The 18,333-nt window shown below is 35.6% G+C and overlaps 1 protein-coding gene across 7 annotated transcripts in view; it reads right to left on the bottom strand.

Moving 5' to 3' along the window:
* Window positions 1-18,333, bottom strand: part of DYRK1A (dual specificity tyrosine phosphorylation regulated kinase 1A) — a 143,852-nt gene that overhangs the window by 75,951 nt on the left and 49,568 nt on the right. For 4 of the 7 annotated variants that reach the window (XM_082458778.1, XM_082458782.1, XM_082458777.1 and 1 more), the window contains one exon: window positions 16,301-16,386. The exons of 1 other annotated variant lie outside the window; for it this stretch is intronic. In XM_082458778.1, the coding sequence (XP_082314904.1) occupies window positions 16,301-16,330 (30 nt within the window). In that variant the 5' untranslated portion in view covers window positions 16,331-16,386. Of the gene's footprint in view, window positions 1-13,986; window positions 14,113-16,300; window positions 16,387-18,333 lie in introns of all 7 variants that reach the window. 2 more of the 7 variants (XM_082458780.1, XM_082458771.1) reach the window with 1 other exon arrangement.

The raw sequence follows: 18,333 nt of genomic DNA, 5'->3' as shown, positions 1-18,333 counted from the left end.
ATTTTTATTCTATTATGGAAAGCCTGAACAAAAGGTGGGCATAACAGAACACACGGCTCAGTGGAAGTCTGAAACAAGCTTTATCAGACTGAAGAGAAAAAACATTTTGGTTTTGGTTATGATATGTGTTAATATACAGTTTCAAAATAATTTTAAAATAATAAAACCCACATTAATTGTTAACCTATAGGGCTCAGAATACACAAATCGGGACCAAGAAAATAATACTCATATCTTGGAACCAAGATCAAGATATGAGCAAAATATAAACACATTATAATCATATGTAAAATTTCTAATAATGAATAAAACATTAAAAAAAAAACTTCTACTCTGTCAGTACATACTAACAGCTACAAATATGGCCTTAAAGAGCATCAGTGTCCTGACAATTCTTAGTGGTTGAGAAAATTTCTTTAATCTCACATATTCAGAGAAATGCTTTGAAACATGTCAAGGAGACACAGTTCCCATTTGTGCCTTATAACTCTATCTTTATAAAAGATACAGTTTTATTTTAAAATAGATCAACTTGTCCCACCTATCCTAGCAATTATCTCCTTCTAAACAGGAGTACAGATTCATCCCACACCAAGAAGTCAGTGATTTTCAAATATATTTTCCCACAGAATGTCTGTAAATGTCTCCAGAAAGACTGCTAGCATTTGTAAAATACATTGAATTATGACAAAGAGCAGATTTCAAGCACCAGATTCAAAGAAAACAGCATGTTGCTCCTATCTCTACCACTGCAAACTATCTTCCCCCTTAAGAAAACTGAAGCCACTTTTCCACCATCTCCAAGCATCCATCACCCATACTTGTCTCCTAATTTCTTCTCATGTTCTCTCTACTTAGCAGTTCTGGATGAAAATCATTTTAAAAGTCCAATAAAACCACAAACCAGAGTCAGCTTGTTAGAGGGAGGAACTTTAAAGCTGGAAGAAACCTGAAAGACTGTCTAACACTAAACCCTTGTTCCATAAACAAACTATACTTTTAGAAAAATAGTGCATAAGATCCTACAGATGAAAATCAAAGCCCTCCCAAATAATCTTCTAACAGTATCTATAAATAATCAATATATCCGTCAGGTACCAGTAAGTCTCATGGTTTGCTGTTCATATGAAAATATATTTAAATATAAATGTTCAAAAAAGATTAGCTCAGAATCATTCTCCATGCCATCATATGACAAAAGCATCTATTAACCAAGGCTTACTTAAGAAAGGGTTGAAAATCACTAACCCAAAGCATTTAATCCATTCCCTGAAAGACGCAATCTCATTTCACTTCAAACTTTAGATATCATTTGGTGTGTTTTTTAAATACTTGGAACCCTTTACAAACCTCCTTTAATTCCTAAAGACAAGGGCAAAAAAGATTTTTAAGCCAATTTCATTCATACTCTTGCTCTTGCCCATGAATCTTTAATATCTTGGTCATTTCTCCCAGGTTCAAGTTTTTCTTACTTCCATCACATTAAGTGATCTTAAATCCAGCCTGTCTTCCAATCTACAGCAGTTAAAAAAAAAACAAAAACAAAAAAAGCATTTTCCATATAAACAAAGGCTGTTTCCTGGCCCACCTCTTAAACATTTTTCATAGGACAAAATTTTCCCATCCTTGAAGAAGAAAAAAAAAATTAAAACCTTGGATTCTTATTTTCCTTTGGGGCCTAGAGACACAAGGAAATATCATCTGCCTGGTGACAGATGCTCTAGGATAAAACATCCTGAATTTAAATGTTGTTTAGTTATCAGCAGTTCTTTTAAAAGTTACTTAAATTGTGGAGTTTAGGAAAACGTCAATGACTACTACTTTTAGAATCAGAAATAAAACATTTAAAATGTTTAAAAATAGTTAACTCACTAAATTAGAATCTTCATTACATAAAATATGTATTTTAGAATTCCTAGTAAAGAAAATGGTAAGTTTTCTAAGTATACAATTAATCATTAACTTTTTAAAAATATAGTATTCCAGTTATGTTTTCTCCCCTATATTCTAAGAAGAAACATATTTAGAATATATAACTAGTAACTTCTCATCTGCAATTAATGATGCTCAAGACATATAAACAGCCTCTATCCTCTCAATGTGTAAGAGACCATTATTATACCACGTAACAAATCATCCAAGATTATCTCAAATGACAAATCACACCATACCAACAATTTTGCATTTTAGGGAGAAATACAATGTAGCTTTATAGTTTTGAAAAATGGCAAGTATTTTCCTTTTTTAATTTGAAGCCATCTAATCTGGAAAAATATTCAAAAATTTTTGAGCAACTACTTTGGTCAAGTTTGTAATGCCTCATTCTATAAAGTGAGGCTGCCACCATATTGTTTAGCTGGACATCCTTTAGAAAAGATTAAGTCCAGTAGATTCTCTCCAACTTAAGAGCAATCCTGATGCTTTTTTCCCCTCCTTCTCATGAGTCTGCTTATAAAAATAGAAGGTAAACTGTTATTTAAATCTGGATTATAGACATAAATTTTTAAATCTTGGACTATTCTCTACTCTTGTGGATCAACTAATTCACATTTGGGAAATGGCCCCATCTTCATCCTCCTTCCCCTCCCAAACCAAAAAAGGCACCCAAAACATTACAAATACTCACTGCTGTATATTAAATATACTTTTACTCCCTCATCAGGTATCATGGAAATATAAAAAGCTGACTGATCAAGCCTTTATTTAGCTAAATGTTATCATAATCAATGCACATTGCCAAAACAAACAACAACAACAAAAAAAGATTCTTGCAAATTAACTTTGGGGTTAAAAACTTTCTTTGTATTGTGCTTATCAAGACAATAAAATATACTAAGTTTCATCTTTCTTAACCATCTTCACCTATACAAACTACATTAGGTATTTTCTTATCAATTTCCATGTCATATGAAAACAGGTGGACAGATTTAACACATTTAGTGGTTATATTCAGTTTGACTTTAAAAACGAACAGTATGAAAAATTCACTTTCAAGATGGTTATGTTCGAAGCACCTGAGATAAGCAGACATCCTCCCAAGCAGCTGAAACCTAGGTAACAAGGAGAGGCCACGTGGAGGTAATGGGCAAAATGTGGACAGAGAAAACAGTGCTCCCAAACAGAGCCCAAACCAAAAGTCACAAAGGCAGAAACTGAAGTACAGGTACTGACTCTCAAGAGAGCTATTTCTCACAAGGGCAACTTTAAGTGCTATACTACAGGTGGGTAGTAGAAGGAAAGTTTTACTGAGACCACGAATGCCACCTAGTTCTTAATATTTACTAACAGAACTCACTAGTAAATAGAGAACCAAGGACAGCCAGAATTGGAGTAATGCTTGAAAAATCCGTTAAGACTACCAGCAAGAGAAGGAACCGACGCCACACCCAGAAGCTCAGTTTCCTAAATTGAGGGTGGAAGGTGCTTTTAAAAAGAAAATCTACAGCACTAGATAGACTAAGCATACCGGTTCATATCCTCCATAATATCCGCCAACACAGCAGTCAAGAGTCACAAAAATAAAATCAATTCATTAAAGCATGGGATGGAGAAATACCAGTGAGCCAAAGGTTCTGACAGACTTCTTCAAGATAAAAGGCCAACAGGATCATACCAATAATCCAAAGAGTATCAGAAAGACCCAGAGCTGAAAGCTGACACCAAGAACCACAGCAAAAGTGGCAGGTGCCATTCTGAGTGGAAAAGGAAAACTGGAGAAGGACGGGCAGAAGTGGGCTTGATCACCAGACAACTACCTGCTGCGTGGTCAGCCTGTCCCAACAGCTCCAGGAAGTGTCTACCACACGGTCAACACACTGAGACTCAGACACTCAAACACAGATGAACAGTCACCCCCAGGCTGAGGCCAAAGAAATGCCCCGGAAGACACTAAGCCACCTGCCTAGGAAGGGCTAGACAGGAGCAGCACAACTCCGTACTGCTCACTTTGGTCCCCCACCCTGGCAATGAAAGGATGAGAAACCTCTTGCCAGGACCCCAATTCACAGCCACTGAACTGAGGCCATCGGTCCAGTGTCTCACCAGAAACACCAAATCTGCATTCGTCCTCCCACTTGGGAGAAAAGGTGATAATGGCAGAGGGAGTTCAGGTTCTTGAGTTGGGCATTAGAGGTTACAAATATTTTTTATTAAAATAAAAATTACAATTACTCTGCATCTGAGATTTCAAAAAATTTTTTTCCTAGTGAAAACTGAATGCACATCATACAATTAAATCATTTTTAAAAATCATCATGACATTGCACTACACCTCCAATCTTTGTGTTAACATTTCTTCTATGAGTGGAAGGAGCTCAGTGACATAGTATTACATCTCCCTCTCTATAGGTCCTAATACACTATGTGGTTTTTCCAGTATAGCTTTTTCTGTTTTTAATTTTCAACAGAACCTCAAGACAAAATCATGGAACTCAACTGCAGTTAAAGAAAGATATCTAAGTGTATATTCTTATATACAATGTAAAAGTCATTCTCTGTGAGGTAAAAAGAAAGGGTACTAAAGCCCTCATTTTATATCTTGGGAAGACAAGAGAAACTGTCTAAAACTGACAGGTCGAGAAAGAGAGGTTTAAATCAATTTTATAAAATTTTAATAATAACAGAAAAACTTTAAAATAGTAATAGAAACTGGCAGAAAGAAAGGTAGCATAGAGAGCTATCTGATTTCCTCTTTCTGGGATGACAGCCATTAGTTTCTTAAATAATAAAATAGATCTATTACTCTATTTAAAGTGATGTAAGTAACCAAAGGAAGAATTTAAACACTGAAGATTAAAAGGCATTTTACCACTAAGGAGTGAGAATGAGGAAAAGGAAAACTGATATTTCATTTTTTACTTCCAGAATTGATTAAGGTTTATTAACATATGCCCATAAATTTAGTAATTAATGAGTAATTAATGCTTAATATAGAAGCAAAGTACAAATATGATTTTAACATGTCAGTTAAGCATGGGCTAAAAAATACTACTACTAGTAGGGGAAAAAAAGGTTGGTTGTAACCAGGAGGTTATAGAAAAGGCAAGCATTCAACAAATTTTTTTTAGCTTTTATAACTTTATACAAAGCAGACGTAGGTTTCTATTAACAAGATAAATATTTACATTTTCAAGTGTCTGCTTTTTGAGTACTTGATCCCATGTATATTTTGTGGACAGTGTGTAAAAATGGAAGTAAACTTATTTGCGCGTCTCTCTAATCTCTAACATAGATCCATTTAATAATACGGACCTCTACACTTTTTAATAAGACTAGCGTTTAAAGGACACCCCAGGCCTCAACCAAACTAAAGAGGGACCAGTAAATAGTAGCCTGATGTCAAACGAAAAGGGAGAAAAAGCACTTAGAAGTGCAATCTTAAATTACACCTTTGGAGTAGCTGATCTACATTGTCAAAACCTTTAGCACTAACTTTTTTTTTTTATGACTGTGTTGAGTCTTCGTTTCTGTGCGAGGGCTTTCTCTAGTTGCGGCAAGTGGGGACCACTCTTCATCGCGGTGCGCGGGCCTCTCACCATCGTGGCCTCTCTTGTTGCGGAGCACAGGCTCCAGACGCGCAGGCTCAGTAATTGTGGCTCACGGGCCCAGTTGCTCCGTGGCATGTGGGATCTTCCCAGACCAGGGCTCGAACCCGTGTCCCCTGCATTGGCAGGCAGATTCTCAACCACTGCGCCACCAGGGAAGCCCGCACTAACTTTTTACATCAGCTTTTTTAGTTTGGGTTTTCCTTTTAAAGGATCTTACTGCTCAAAATAAACCAAAATTTATTCAAAAAGCCTTTTAAATAATGGCCAAGTCTATCCATTTTCTAAAACTACAAAAACCAAACTCCATCAAATTATTCCTACACTCAAAACAAATATTTCATTTCACTTGAATCTACAATTCAAATCCCTGTCGATAATATACATTCTTCACCACTCATATTTGCTTGTTTAAGAACACATGTTCCTTTTTAAAGCAGTAATTACCTCCACAGACTTTCTAGAAAAGCTAATACAGATAAGCTTATTGTATCTTATCAAAACCAAAGAGTAAATTATTTATGAAGCCCTTGGGAATCCCTGTAAAAGAGGATATACAATACACAAAATAAAAGGTCACCACCACCAACAGATTGTTAATGGGTTTATTCTCATTTGTTCAACAAATATTTGAGAATCCATTATGTTCCAGGCATTGACCTAGTCCCTCCATACAAAAACTTAGAGCTCCTGTATAAAATAATACTATGAATTAAATTAAAACACAAATATAAACTACAAAATTATGACAAGTAACAAAGCAGGAATATACTGCTTAAGAGTTGGGAGTCAAGCTCCTGGGTCTGCATCCAAGCTCCATCCCTGACTAGCTGTGTGACCTGGGGCAGGCTACCTAACTTCTGGCTGGGTTAATCATCATACCTATCTGAGAGTTATCATCAAGAAAAAATGAGTTAATAAATGTAAATCGTTTAGAATGGTTCCTGGCATATCATCAGAGTCAGTGAGGGACTCTTAGAAAATGAAATTTAAAAAAAAATACTCAAGAGAAATATCAGCAAAAAATATTAAAAGGAAATTCACAGAACATATACAAACATATTCAATCTCACTATATTCAAATAAATGCAAATTAAAACATTAAGTTACGTTTTGTCTATTAAATTGGCAAATATTTTTAAATACTCAGGATTCTAGAATGTGGTAAAATTCTGCTGTGTAGCTGGGAAAAGCATAAACTGTTCGTTAAAAGGACATTTGAAAATATGTATCTTAAAAATGAACATATCCTTGGGGCTTCCCTGGTGGTGCAGTGGTTAAGAATCCGCCTGCCGATGCAGGGGACACGGGTTTGAGCCCTGGTCTGGGAAGATCCCACATGCCGTGGGATGTTTCCCTCGGATGTAAGCCCTTGTGCCACAACTACTGAGCCTGCGCTCTAGAGCCGGTGAGCCACAACTACTGAGCCTGCGTGCTGCAACTACTGAAGCCCGCGTGCCTAGAGCCCGTGCTCCACAACAAGAGAAGCCACCGCAATGAGAAGCCCACGCACCGCAACGACGAGCAGCCTCTGCTCGCCGCAACTAGAGAAAGCCCGCGCGCAGCAATGAACACCCAACACAGCCAAAAATAAACAAAATTTTTTTTGAAAAGTACATATCCTTTAACTCAATAAATGCAAGTTCTAGGAACTGGACCTAAGGCAATAAATCAAACATGAACACAAGGACTACCACAGTAACATTCACTTAAACATTATTATGAACTAATTAGCAACAATGGGGAATAGTTAACTGATTTGTAAAATACTACTCATTAAAAATGATGCTATAAAAGAATATTGATGGAGAAATGTTTAAATTTTAAAAGAAGACTAGAAAAAGTAAAATGTGACCCCATTTTGTTTCTTCAATACTGTTTGAAGGAGCCACATGCACATAAGGTATAACAGGCAAAAATATATAAACTAAAAAAATACAGTGATATTCTGATTATTTGGATTACTGCTGATTTTTATTTTCTTCTTTACAGAAGTTCTATTTGAACTTGAATTATTTTTAATTATAAATATACAAACTTGGGCTTCCCTGGTAGCGCAGTAGTTAAGAATCTGCCTGCCAATGCAGGGGACACAGGTTCGAGCCCCGGTCCAGGAAGGTCCCACGTGCCACAGAGCAACTAAGCCCGCGTGCCACAACTACTGAAGCCGGCGCGCCTAGAGCCCGTGCTCCGCAACAAGAGAAGCCACCGCAATGAGAAGCCCACGCACCAAAACGAAGAGTGGTCCCTGCTTGCCGCAACCAGAGAAAAGCCCGCGCGCAGCAACGAAGACCCAATGCAGCCAAAAATTAATTAATTAAATATACACACACACACACACACACACACACACACAAACTGGACTGTTGTGGTAATAGCTGCACAACTGTACAAATTCACTCAAAACTCAAACTTACTCCTAAGATGAATTTTATGATATGTAATTTGTGTCAGAGAATATTTACACACACAAATACACACATACTTTACTTCTATAAAAGGTGAGGGATAGGAGAAAAGTCCTTGCCCTCAAAGAGAGGAAAAAAATTACATTTTGTGTTTTATTGAATGGGGAAGAGGGAAAACTAAAGTATTTCAGATCTCTTTCGACAATAAATTTTCGTTGTAACAAAATCTTTTTCTACTAGATTCATGTAAAAATGGATGTTAGATAATCATGTCAAGTATATCACTATGAAAAAACAAAATGTTATTAGCTTTTCAGGTAAGTTGGTTCCCAGAAAAAACCCTTTACCCCTATTACATCTTTTTCCTATCTACCCTGCTCCTGCAAATAAATCCTTTCTGAATAATTCCAATAAGTAGGAAAAAGAATCAGCATTAATTCCAATGCCTAATAAATAAAACAGTCCTTCAACACAAATTTTAAATTATGTAAATGAGATGAATTTGAATTAACTGTAAGTCTGATAAAATTTTGAGACATTAAATATGTAATTTGAGAAGACAGGCCAAATTCTCAAATAAAGAGGAAATTTAAGAAAATGCAAACCCTAAATATTCATAAATAGTATGGTAATAAAAATTGAGAGGGGAGAGAATAATAATAATTAAAATAGAGCACATCTATCAGGCATGTGCTATGTATGTGCTCAGCACTACATTGTGAGGTTTTATTACCATTATTATGCCTCCTATTCCCCATATGAAGAAAGTGAGATTTGGAACTTTGTATTTTGTTCTCATGGTTACCCAAATCCCTTCTATTTTCCTTTCTTTTCACTATGTGTCTAGGGGTGAAGGAGTATGACCTACTGTTTCCCCTACTTAGAATACCACTGAAACTTAATTAGTAACTTTTCCCCTCTCCCTTCCCTCTTCTCCAATTTGAAGTAATATTCTTTTATTTCCCATTGGTAACAATGAAGCAATCAGAAACTTTATTCTACCTTTTTTGTTGTTGTTTCTACTGTATCTTCATTGCAGAGAATCTAGCCATTACATATTACACTCACTCATAAGCATCCTTTAAGTTCCACAAGTATCTATTTAAAGCTCCCCTTATATCAATGTCCCTGCAATCTCTCTGGTTGCCAAAGTTTAGTCTCTGGTAGATTCCTTAAGAAGTGCTCAAAGAAAGAACAGCCTCCAAATTCATACTCACGTTCATAATATTTTCTCTGCTGTCTTTATACTTCAGTCAATTTATCTAGATATAAAACTCGTGGCTCTTATCTCCTTTCCTTGTGAATATGAGACGTTACTCCCTTGCTTCCAGAATAAAGCATTGCTATCAAAATCAGATAATCTAATATTCTTCCTTTAAAAACTTGGGTCTTTACCTAAATACCCCGAAGAATTTTCTTTAAAGTCCAATAATGTTTAAAGAATATGTCTACATGTTGGTCGTTTCTGTGTCGATTTATCCAAGTATACAACATACCCTTTTCAAATGTAGTGGCAACACTTTTTTTTTTTTTAATTTCAGGAAATTTACTTGAGTTATTATTATTAGAATTTATTAAGTTTCATTGCTTTGGTTCCTCTTCAGAGACTCTTATTATTTGTGTGTTGAAACTTCTTTGCCTCTCTAGTAAATGTCACTTTCTCTAGAATGCTTCTTTATTTTTCTTTAATTCTTTTTTGTCAAAATTTTTTTTCTCCTATTTATCTTCTGTTTCTCCGAAGAAATTTTCTGTTTTTTCACTCTTGTGTACCTTCTAGTTTAGACTTTACTTTTTAAATGATTTTTTCTTTTATTTCTCTTTCCTTAGTTATCACCACATTTCTAAGATTTCCTTATTCAGATTTATGTTGCTCTTCCATATTTGTACCATTTCCTAAATTTCTCTGAGTTCATTCAGAAACATTAGATTATATTTTTCATTTGTTTCATTAACATTTCTTTCTAGTAGTATGCTTTCACTGTCTGCAGAAATATTATTCTCTCCTTATTCCTTTCTTCTTACAAAAGCTCTGTGGGGAATTTGACTGTGATCCTAGTCAGTTGCTCTATTTCATGTAAAATAAAAAAACTTTTAGGAAACTGGAGTAGCTTTTCCGGTTTCAATAAGAGTCCTCTTCTGTTTTCATGAAGAGGAAATGAAGGACACTGAAATATAGTTTCATGAATGAGGTCTCTTGTACTTTCACCTTCCCCCTACTTTATATGTCCTTTTTTCCCTTTTCCCCACTGTCTTCATCCTCCTTAATTTGGATTCTATTACCAGCAGCGTCTCCTTAGTGCAGGACTGACCAGGAAGGGAACTTCAACTGGTCAGTTTTGAAAATTCACAGGTACCAGATGGATCTAACCCACAGAATTCACTGTGGGCCCCTGGTATCCTGAGAACTCAAACACATCTCTTAATTTTAGCTTCTGTTCTCCAACTTGCTTGCCACACTTTCCAGGGACTTTTTGTTAGCTAGCCTGGGGTTCTCCTGTTCTCAGGTCCAACAGATTCCTGCTGCTCCCTTCTGCATCTTTCTGTACAAATGCTGACACCATGCAGGTCTTGTAGTTATTGGAGATTTGTCCCCACCTACTTCTATTAGGGTTTGTAGTAATACTGTTCACCTAGTGTTACAAAAAGTGTCCGTGAATTTTTGGTTTTGTTGTGCTGGTTACCGTTTTTAGGGAAAACTGTGAAGATTCAAACAACTATGCCCTGCTGTCATCTTCCCAGAACTCAAACATTGTTTTGGAGGTACATTTAGTAAGTCCCTAAAATCTAAAATAATGAATATCAATCTATTTGCTTTCGCCTAGGTCTTGAATAAAGGCACTAGGGTCTAAGAAATTCAACTTTACAACATGGCTAACCTCAGGTTTCCCATCATCTTTTCTATAAATATCGTTATGTTCTCTTATGAGATACATATATGATGTAATCATTATTAATTGCTTTCAATCAGAAATCAGAAACTTAATAAAAATATGAAACATAAAAGGATAAGGAAATGGAAAATAATGCAGAACTCTTAAAACCATTTGAAGAAATTTATTAAAGTAGACATTCAGAGTAAGATATTTTTAGGCATTAGTAGCATGACAAAACGTGGTTTTTTTCTAAGTGTTCGTTGAGCACTTTCTATGTCACAGGAACCCTGCGAGACACACACAGGAAACACAAACAGGATAAGCCACGGTCCTCTAACTTTGAGAATCAGACTAGCTGGGACCAAAAACTGGTAAGCAAACATATGCAAATGCCATAAAAGCATTAAATACAACCATTTGCTAGAAAGAATCCTGGGAGGAGAATATTTACTCAACTATATTAGTTTTGTCACTTTATACATTTCTGAAGCAATTGAACTTTTTCCTCCACTGAGTACACACTATCACTTTTATATTTTCTAAAACAGAAGATTCTTCTTTTTGCCAGCTGAATTAGAAACTTGTTTTTAATTATAATACTCAATGCTCACAAATGTATATTAAAAGACCAACATTCATCTAATACTAGTGAGTATAAACTGGTACATATTACCAAACACCTTTCTGAAAGGCTGTATGAAGGGCCTTAAAATTTTCCAAGCCCTATGACCTAATACTTACGCTCCTAGGAATAAATTACAAGGAAATAATTTAACATACAACCAAACACTCATGCACAGATGTCAGTACTTTAAAATAAAGTGAAAAGGAAAAGTTTAAAAAAAAAAAAAAAAGAAAATGTCTAATAAGAGAGAAACCTAACTTAACTAGGAAATGAGCATACAAAGAAATGGTTTCAACTCAGCATACTTTAAAATAAATTTCTAAAATAATTCACCTGCAAAAAGTTATAGTTCTGAATACTCTGAATTTGCTCCAAGTTCAAAGGAACAGCAGATCACTATAGTTAGTAAGTTTTTGATGACATAGGGAAATGTTCACAATATAATGCTAGGCAATAAAAGAGAAAATATAAACAATATAAAAATAGATTCTACCCAAGCACACCAACCTGAACAGATATTCAGATGATCTTAATTAATCAAAAATGGCATTGCAAACAAAATACTAGAAGGGAAAGTGCCATAGTGCAATGGGCAGTAGAACTCTGGGTATGTTTCCTTCCACTTACCTATATTCTTATAAATTTCCAAATTTTTTCACTGATGCTGTATTACTTGGTAAATACAAGTATTTACCAATTTTTTCTTGGGAGAAAAAATTAAAATCTGAGAGCAAAAATAAATCCACTAGATTTACCATTCACCAAAACCCATCAATTCATTGAATTATTAAGCACAAAATCAGACCGCTCAGGGTTAAGAAATGAATGACAGCTAAAGGAGGGAAAACACTTAACAGAAAAAGACCAGATACGCAGGACCACATGAAGAACAAGTCCAAAAGGAGGAAAATGGGCAATACACTCCCAAATATCAAAATGTACATACCCTTTTATTTCCCCCAGTGCACCCTGTATATGAATGGAATTACAGAAGTTGGTTTTATTTAAATATACAGATCTGATTTCTAATTGTTCTGTAATAGTATGCCATACTCCTGTGACCACTGAGGTATACAAACTTTGCCCTACAAAACTCACATTTTAATCTAAAATTAAAACTCTGCCACATCAAATGGTTTTAAGCACTTAAATTCATAGAAATATGGCAGACAATATGAACCAATGGCAGAATTTAAAATAAATTTCCGGGACTTCCCTGGTGGCGCAGTGGTTAAGAATCCGCCTGCCAATGCAGGGCACATGGGTTCGAGCCCTGGTCCGGGAAGATCCCACATGCTGCGGAGCAACTAAGCCCACAACTACTGAGACTGCACTCTACAGCTCACGAGCCACAGCTACTGAGCCCACGTGCCACAACTGCTGAAGCCCACGCACCTAGAGCCCGTGCTCTGCAACAAGAGAAGCCACCGCAATGAGAAGCCCACACGCTGCAACAAAGAGTAGCCCCCGCTCGCCGCAACTAGAGAAACCCCGCGCGCAGCAACAAAAACCCAACGCAGCCAAAAATAAATAAATAAAATTAATTTATATTAAAAAAAAGAATTGATTTTCAAAATAAATAAATTTCCAATGTTATTCATCCTCAAAGAGTTACAGTTCTGTATGTTCTAGAACTATTTCAAGTTTTAAAATGACTAGCCTATCACTATTGTTAAAAAACAATTTCAGTTGTTAAAGAAGCCCAACAAATAAAGAACAGTATCAACTGCTGTATCCAACAGCTTTTCCCATTAATGTTCCCTTGGATGTTAACAGGTATAAACAAGAAATAAAAGGAAGGTGAGGTCCTTTTATCAAATAAACTGGAAAAATGCAAACGCCTTTATGTTAATGTCCACAGTGATCTCTGAGGCAGTGCATTTTCCAAATTTAATCTCCTAAGTGATTTATACATTCTAAATAAACAGAATTTGGTTATCGCTTAATTCAAAGCGGTAAAAAGTAGCTCCTAGGTTCCCAAGATGACAGTGTGCTTGGGTAGAATGGTGTCACTCATCGCTAACAGGGGTAAACAGGAGAGGAGGGAGTGTGTGCAGGAGAGACATCTAGGAGGCAGTTACATGAGTCTGGAGCTCAGAAGAGAAGAGTGGGACACAAAGGTAGATTTTGACAACATTGGCATGAAGGTATCAGGTGAAGCCATTACTGCAAATGTTATTAACCAGAGAGTGCTTTCTGTTTTTACTCTAGATGGCTTGAATTCAACAGACAAGTGTTCAAAATTTATCATAAACATCCACTGCAAAATTTGTTATATACCTGCCCCCTCTTCCAATTGAAATGTGCTCCTATGTGCTCCTTGATTCTAAGTACAGGGATCCTTATGAGCAGAACGCTATTACAGTACCTGGTACAAAGCAAATGTCAGCCAAATAAAATGTTTGGTCATAAATGATTTTTTTCCAACAATCAAAAAATAATCTAATTTTACCTAATTTACATTCTAACTATATTTTAAAATATGCAAAAATACCCTCAAATTAAGTAAGTACAGGAACACCTATATACACACGTACCAGAGATATATTGAAGTTTAACTTTGGCTTGCTGTTCAGTAAAAATCGATTATTAAGCTGTGGCTTTTGAAAGACAGTCAGTCAAAGCATACTTCAATGTCCTTTCTAGCATCCCTGAACCTGCACCTAAAATGAAATGGTATGAGAGAGTAAGGTATCATCACAGCTAACCAACATAAAGTCAGGACCATGAATGCCTGGGGAAACAATGTTCACTTTCAAGTAGGCAAAAGCATTCTAGAAATAACTTTCAATGAAAAAGCTCCTTACAAGCTTTTATGTGTTAAAATTCTATCCGTTGAAGAATAAATGTGTGCATAGTAAAACCAGAGCAAACTTCATTAATTAATGATGATTGTGAAAGCTGTTAATTTTACATTCAAAAACAATTATTAACTTTCAAACTGTTGAAAGGGAAATACGCCAACAGCTAATATGTATATTAGAGAGAGTCAGATCTTTCTTCTTGAGTTTTTTCCTTTATAAGCCAGTAAATGTTGGTAATTTTTAAAGACTACGAGGCTGAGTAAGAGACTAGGTTATATCATAAATCTAGTATTTGTAATTTTTTTGTGTGTTCTAGCATTCATAAAATTAACTAGATAACCTTTATAAACTGGATTTACTCTTTAGATATTTCATTTCATCCATAAGCCTTTCAAGAAAAAGAGTTATTTAGAAACTCTTCATATCTTGTGAAGGTAAACTAGAAATAAAATAGCAACTTTGCCACCTCAAAATTTCTTAAGGGAACATCTCCAAAATCATTAATATTCATGGTTAAATCTATGAGATGCCCCCAAAATACTCTGTCCCTCTACTGACCTCCGGTGAAAGTGGGCATCTACCTGGTAGAGCCCATGTGCAGCATGTGCCCACGGAGCAATCCGGGAGCTGACGGTGCTGAGCAACTGTTCCTGCACCAAAAGGTCAAACTTATAAAATCTGACAACAAAATTTTCATAGAATTCTATAATTTTTTCTGTAAATATTCCTATTTATTCCTCTATGACACTGACATTCAGCCTCAGCGTCATGTTGCTTTTGTCAGCCACTCAGCCAGAATGTGTACATGGTGTACCTCTAATATGTACAGGCAAATATACATGTGCACCCCGGAGAGACAGATTACAGAGATAATTACTCAAACACCTTTTACTCAAAAAAGAATTATCATCAGATTCTTTGAGTCCCTCATGAATGTAAAATATGATTTGATCTATAATTAAATTTAATATATATTCAAGCACATTTCTTCATGCAAAATGGCACACCTGAGACATTATTTTTTAAAATCCCAAGTTGAAGTCAAAAAATGGTAATTTTTTCTTTTTAGAAAACAAAGATCACCTAAATAAAAAGCAATCACAAAAACCTTAACACCTTCACCAATAATGTAATTAAGCATCTATCCAAGATTTATGTGGTTACTTCTTTTCCAGTTAAAGATCACACTTTCAGTTTATAAATCAAATAAAACTATCTCTGACCAGGTCTGCAAATATAAGCCACTTGGTTCAACAAAATACCTCCTCATCGGCCTGATTTAAGAACATTCAAGTTTAAAAGTTAGTAACACTTCATCCATTAGCTACACTACATTTTCAAGAGCTCAAACACAGCCACAGATGGAACAGCCTCCATTTTTCCGTGTATAAGTTAAGATCACCTCAATTAATTATAAAGCAATCAAAAATATTCTTTCAAAAATGCCTTCTATACTACTTCTCCTGTATAAATACAAATGACAAAAGGAGAAAAGGGAAGGAGAAAAGGAAGAAAGAAAGGAGAAAGAGAGGAATGAAGGAAGGGATGGAGAGGCAGGAAAGAAAAAACAAAACCCCAGACCATATTTTTTAAGGAATCATACATATGGGTATAATATCCTTAACTGAACTGTCAGAGACTTAAGACACACTACTAACATCTACTCCCTATGCCTTTAAAAGATTTGCTCTCTTCTAACAGGGATCTGGGGGAACATGCATTCAACCATAAAGGTGAATATTTTATTTATTTTTAACAGAAATACTTCAATTCTCGCCAAAGTATTAGCCAACACCCCTTTTGAAAAGGTCAAGTACTAGCAATCACTATGCTGTATTTGTATTAATACCACTATCTGTCACTGATTATCAAACTGATTCCCAAAGTCAAGTTTAATAAATATTCCAACTATCTTTGCATTTATTGATCAAAATAATTCTCCCCACTAATGCTGTTTATCGGAAAGCTCCCGCATTCAAAATATACCACCAGTTCCCACATTCTCTCAGACAGCCACAGTTTTACTGTATTTCAAAACTTGAGTCACCTGTATGCATCGTCTTCTTTCAAGTCTCATATCATCCTGATGGGGTGGGGGAAGGGAGGGAAGAGTCCAGCAGCAAAACTACAACACTGTGTGAAGAAAAACAGATTATGATAAGAGATAAGGATGCAAGACAATTACCCCTAATTGAGGAACATCTAATGTAAATACAATCCCCAAAACATAGAAATAAAATTACTGCAAATTCATTTCCTCACATTTATTTAAGCTTACTTGAAAATAATTTTCATTAATGAAAATCAATTATATATAAAATACTTAATTGTCAGGGAGAAAAACAGTTTTAAAATCTGACTACTACCAACAAAAATTTCACACATTTCTAGGGATGAAATAAACTGTCAATATTACACTATTCTATGTAATTTTATCCGAATAAAAAAATCTACATTTTGTAATCTACATCAATTCACAAATCAGTAAATGTGAATTCACTTTTCACCGTGGCTTACTATCAGAGGTAATGAAAGTTACTTTATAGGAACGATCACATGTCAATCTACCAATGTTACTGGTAAATTAAGTTCGGAGACACTGCTTACCAACTGTTCCCCTAAGCCCACAAGCCCTCTTTTGCTCTCCGAGTGGCTTCTCGTACTTATTGTAATTCTTTCACTTTACTTCCTACTTATTACTTCCACTGCTATTTTATGACTGGCCAGCAAATTCCATGACTGATGGGAAAGCAAAAGCAACCTTGTAGCTACTGTCAACTGAGAGCACTGATGACAGACAAGACAAAGACAAGCACAGGCTGAAACCTAACTTATAAATGAGTTTGGTCTAAAAATCTATTTTTCAAATTGATGCTGTGGAACTAAGTATTATTCCTAATGAAACAATGTTGCTTATGTTGGCCAAGTTCCCAGACTAGCCAAAAGACATCTATTGAACCCAAAAGATATTACACCAGCCATGGGCACTACGGACCCTGCAGAAGAAACATAGAAACTTAACCAATTCTAGATCCTCTCTTTATCCAGACAAATTCTGAAGTAGGTTGTTATCCTTTGTTAGCACTCTCTCAACTCCTGATGCCTGTAATTCCCTAAATTTTACATTATGACATTCCAATCATCCTGCTAATAACAATGCTCTCCCCTAAGTATGTTCCTAAATTACCACCCAAAGCTCCTATTGCCTCAGTGTAGTTCATTTCAGGTATGTGATAGGAAGAAATCAACAGGACTGAAATAATTCATTTTAATATTTGCAGTTTTCAACAAGGATGCTAGCTAGTTAGCCCAAATAAACCCCTAAATGGTAGAATTCTAACAGTGTTGCAAAATAATGTTAAAAACTACTGAGGCAGTTTGAGGAAAAACATTTTTATCCAAGTGGGTCATAATATGGATTTGACTCTATATTTATTGCCACCAAATATTTCTGCTTTTCACTTATTTCTGCTTCTACTTACTTTTGAACCCCAGAAGTTCTTTAAAAGCTCAAATTCTGTACTCCAAATAGGAGCAACTGAAAGAGCAGCTCAGGGAAGGGGTTTACATGTATGAATTACTTGTAAATTAGGAACTACCTGTGTCTGAAATCATTCCCTGGATTCCAGATTCCATTCCTGAAGAACCACTTTTCCAGCTTAGATGCTGCTGTGGTATCAAGGAAAACCCTAGGCATGTGACCAATTAGTACCCAACTTGGGGGAAAGGGGATATGGACAGATAAATGGATGAACATTAAAGTAGTGCATCAAAATAGTTTTATTTGCAAAAATAATATTTGAATCATCAAGATTCAAGATTTTTACTTCAAAGACATAGTTTTCTAATAATTTTCCCCTCATAAACGGTAAGTCTTTACAATTCTAGCATAAACTATGGTAAAGGAAAATGTGAATTTTTAAATCTCTTGCCATGAACTGCACATTTTCAAATCCTTCAGGCTCCTGACATTATATTCTTCACCTGTAAAATGTCACAATGCTACCTATACCCTGCCAACTTCAATGGTTTCAATAGGAAAAGATGAGTGGGCCAGTGGCACAATGGATAATGCACCTG

The sequence above is a fragment of the Balaenoptera physalus genome (genome assembly GCF_965194825.1).
Source record: "Balaenoptera physalus genome assembly, chromosome: 4".
Classification (NCBI taxonomy): Eukaryota; Metazoa; Chordata; class Mammalia; order Artiodactyla; family Balaenopteridae; genus Balaenoptera; species Balaenoptera physalus.
Note: the sequence above shows the minus strand (reverse complement) of the source record. Positions and strands in the feature narration are given on the sequence as shown.